Source organism: Austrofundulus limnaeus, unplaced genomic scaffold, assembly GCF_001266775.1.
Source record: "Austrofundulus limnaeus strain Quisiro unplaced genomic scaffold, Austrofundulus_limnaeus-1.0 Scaffold399, whole genome shotgun sequence".
Classification (NCBI taxonomy): domain Eukaryota; kingdom Metazoa; phylum Chordata; class Actinopteri; order Cyprinodontiformes; family Rivulidae; genus Austrofundulus; species Austrofundulus limnaeus.
The window spans coordinates 60,222-62,291 of NW_013952801.1; the positions used below are offsets into that span (position 1 = coordinate 60,222).

The following is a 2,070-nucleotide window of genomic DNA, read 5'->3' on the forward strand; positions in this document are numbered from 1 at the left end:
AATATATGAGTTTGTATGTAATGTATGAATATAATATACAAGTTTCACTTTTTAAATGGAATTACTGAAATAAATCTACTTTTTCATGATATTCTAATTTTATGACCAGCACCTGTAGGTCTGACATGTCTGTGAATTTCCTCCCACCATCTGAAACAACTGTTCAGCTCAGCTCCTCTCTTCCCTTTAACTTTATTTTGACATTTACTGATTTTATTTCTTTTCTTAAACTGAAATGAGTCACAACTGATTTAAATTTAAATTAACCTTTTTTTCCCATAACACATGCTTCTTTGTTGCACATTTTGTCTTCTGTGGCTATTTTATTCAAATAAAAAATAAAAACATGGACTGGATTAAATTCTCAGGACAAAATAAAATGGGGTAGTAAAGTTACTGAACTTGAAGTTTAGGGTAAATTCAAGCAGTTCCACAAAATGTTTGCATAGACCAGTCTGTCTTCAAGCTCAGATTCCCTTGGAGCTGCGGGCTTACCTTCTGATAGTGCAGAGGGTTGTCAATGGCATAACACAGAGTAGAGATAAAGTTTGGCTTTGATATCAGCGACACACACTCTTGGATCAGAAACTGTGTCTGAGGCCAGAAAAAAAAAAAAACAGAAGTAGATCAAAATAGGCAAATATTAAAATCCAAGTAGAAATAAATAATAGTCATGTCCTGATGCATTTCAATAATCAAGGGGAAAAAAAGGTTCAATAGTCAGACAGGTTCTTTTTGTAAAAATTAATACATAAATAAAATCTTATCTCTCCTCCAAGACACTTCTTCAGTCTGAGGAGTTCCAGGTGAACTCAGCCTTATAACCAGTACTTCCACTTGTTGAACAAACAGGTTTAACAATGACAATCAAACTGGTGTTCACATGTTGTTAGTGCCCTGATTCTCTATTGTTCAGAGGACCACCAGGGCAACATGGCCATGGGCTGGATACTGGTTTTAAGGTAAACTGTGATATGAAAAAGTCAGGTTTGGGTGTCTGATTTTAAGTGTAAACAGAACCCATCCACCGGCTCATCAACACAAATGTACATAAAGAGTGACAGTTTCATCCGTGTCCATGATGACATCCCTCACCTTGTTCACAAAGTCCACATGATGTGTTCTGTATGTGATGATCTGACACGCCAACTAATGGACCAAGTACTGATGCCAGATATTTGGGGARACTAATAAAGTTAATCATGGTAACAATGGGTCTTACCGGTACATCCTGTTTGTGAATTTTGGGTAAACCACACAGACTAGGAGTGGTCTCACCTGGGTACAGTGTGTGGTACAGAATGAGGCCATTAGCCCTGTTCTACTCCAGACGTTTTAGGCACTATTAACGTTTTGTAACCATTACCTGGATCTCTTTTCAGTGGCTCGTATGTGGTTAAGTCACAACCAGTTGGCCTGTCATCATTTGTTTGTCTACCTTTGTGGAAGTACTGCTTATAAGGCTGAGTTTACCTATAACTTATGAAGAAGTTTATGAAGAGATGAAATGATTTTTCAAAAATAAAAACCCATCCAGAGGACCCCAACCTTTGAAATTCAGCTAGTTCATTATGACTAAAAACGTAACTCTTTTCAGAGCAGAGAACAGATTTCTTTCATACAAAATAAACTAGTATACAATAATACAAATTGGACAATTTATCCATTTTAAAACAAAATTAATAAAATCCTAAAATGTGTTTTTGAAGGAGAATTACCTGGTGAAAGTCTTTGCCACTGCTTTTACCATCGCCACTGAAATCCACATGGGAAAAGAGACAGCGAAGTAGATGCCTGTCTGCCTCAGGACCGTGACGATTTACAATCTGGACAAAATGTGGACAAGATATTAATAATCCACAAAGAAATCCTCACATAACCTTTTTTATTAGGAAGTAGGGATGTCCCGATACCACTTTTTCACTTCCGATACGATACCGATATTACAACTTTGAGAAATGTCCGATACCGATATTGACCGATACCGATATTGACCCGTTACTATAACAGTGCAAGTCACACACTTTTACCTATTTTGTAGTAGGGGTGTCCCGATCCGATATCAATATC

General features: G+C 36.9%; 1 protein-coding gene across 1 annotated transcript in view; it reads right to left on the minus strand.

The window, feature by feature from the left end:
- The window catches only part of cnot1 (CCR4-NOT transcription complex, subunit 1), a gene marked incomplete at its 5' end in the record, with an annotated part of 51,391 nt that overhangs the window by 38,284 nt on the left and 11,037 nt on the right, over positions 1 to 2,070 (minus strand). The window contains 2 exon segments of the mRNA XM_014023956.1: positions 496 to 594; positions 1,719 to 1,826. Coding sequence (XP_013879410.1) covers positions 496 to 594; positions 1,719 to 1,826 — 207 coding nt within the window.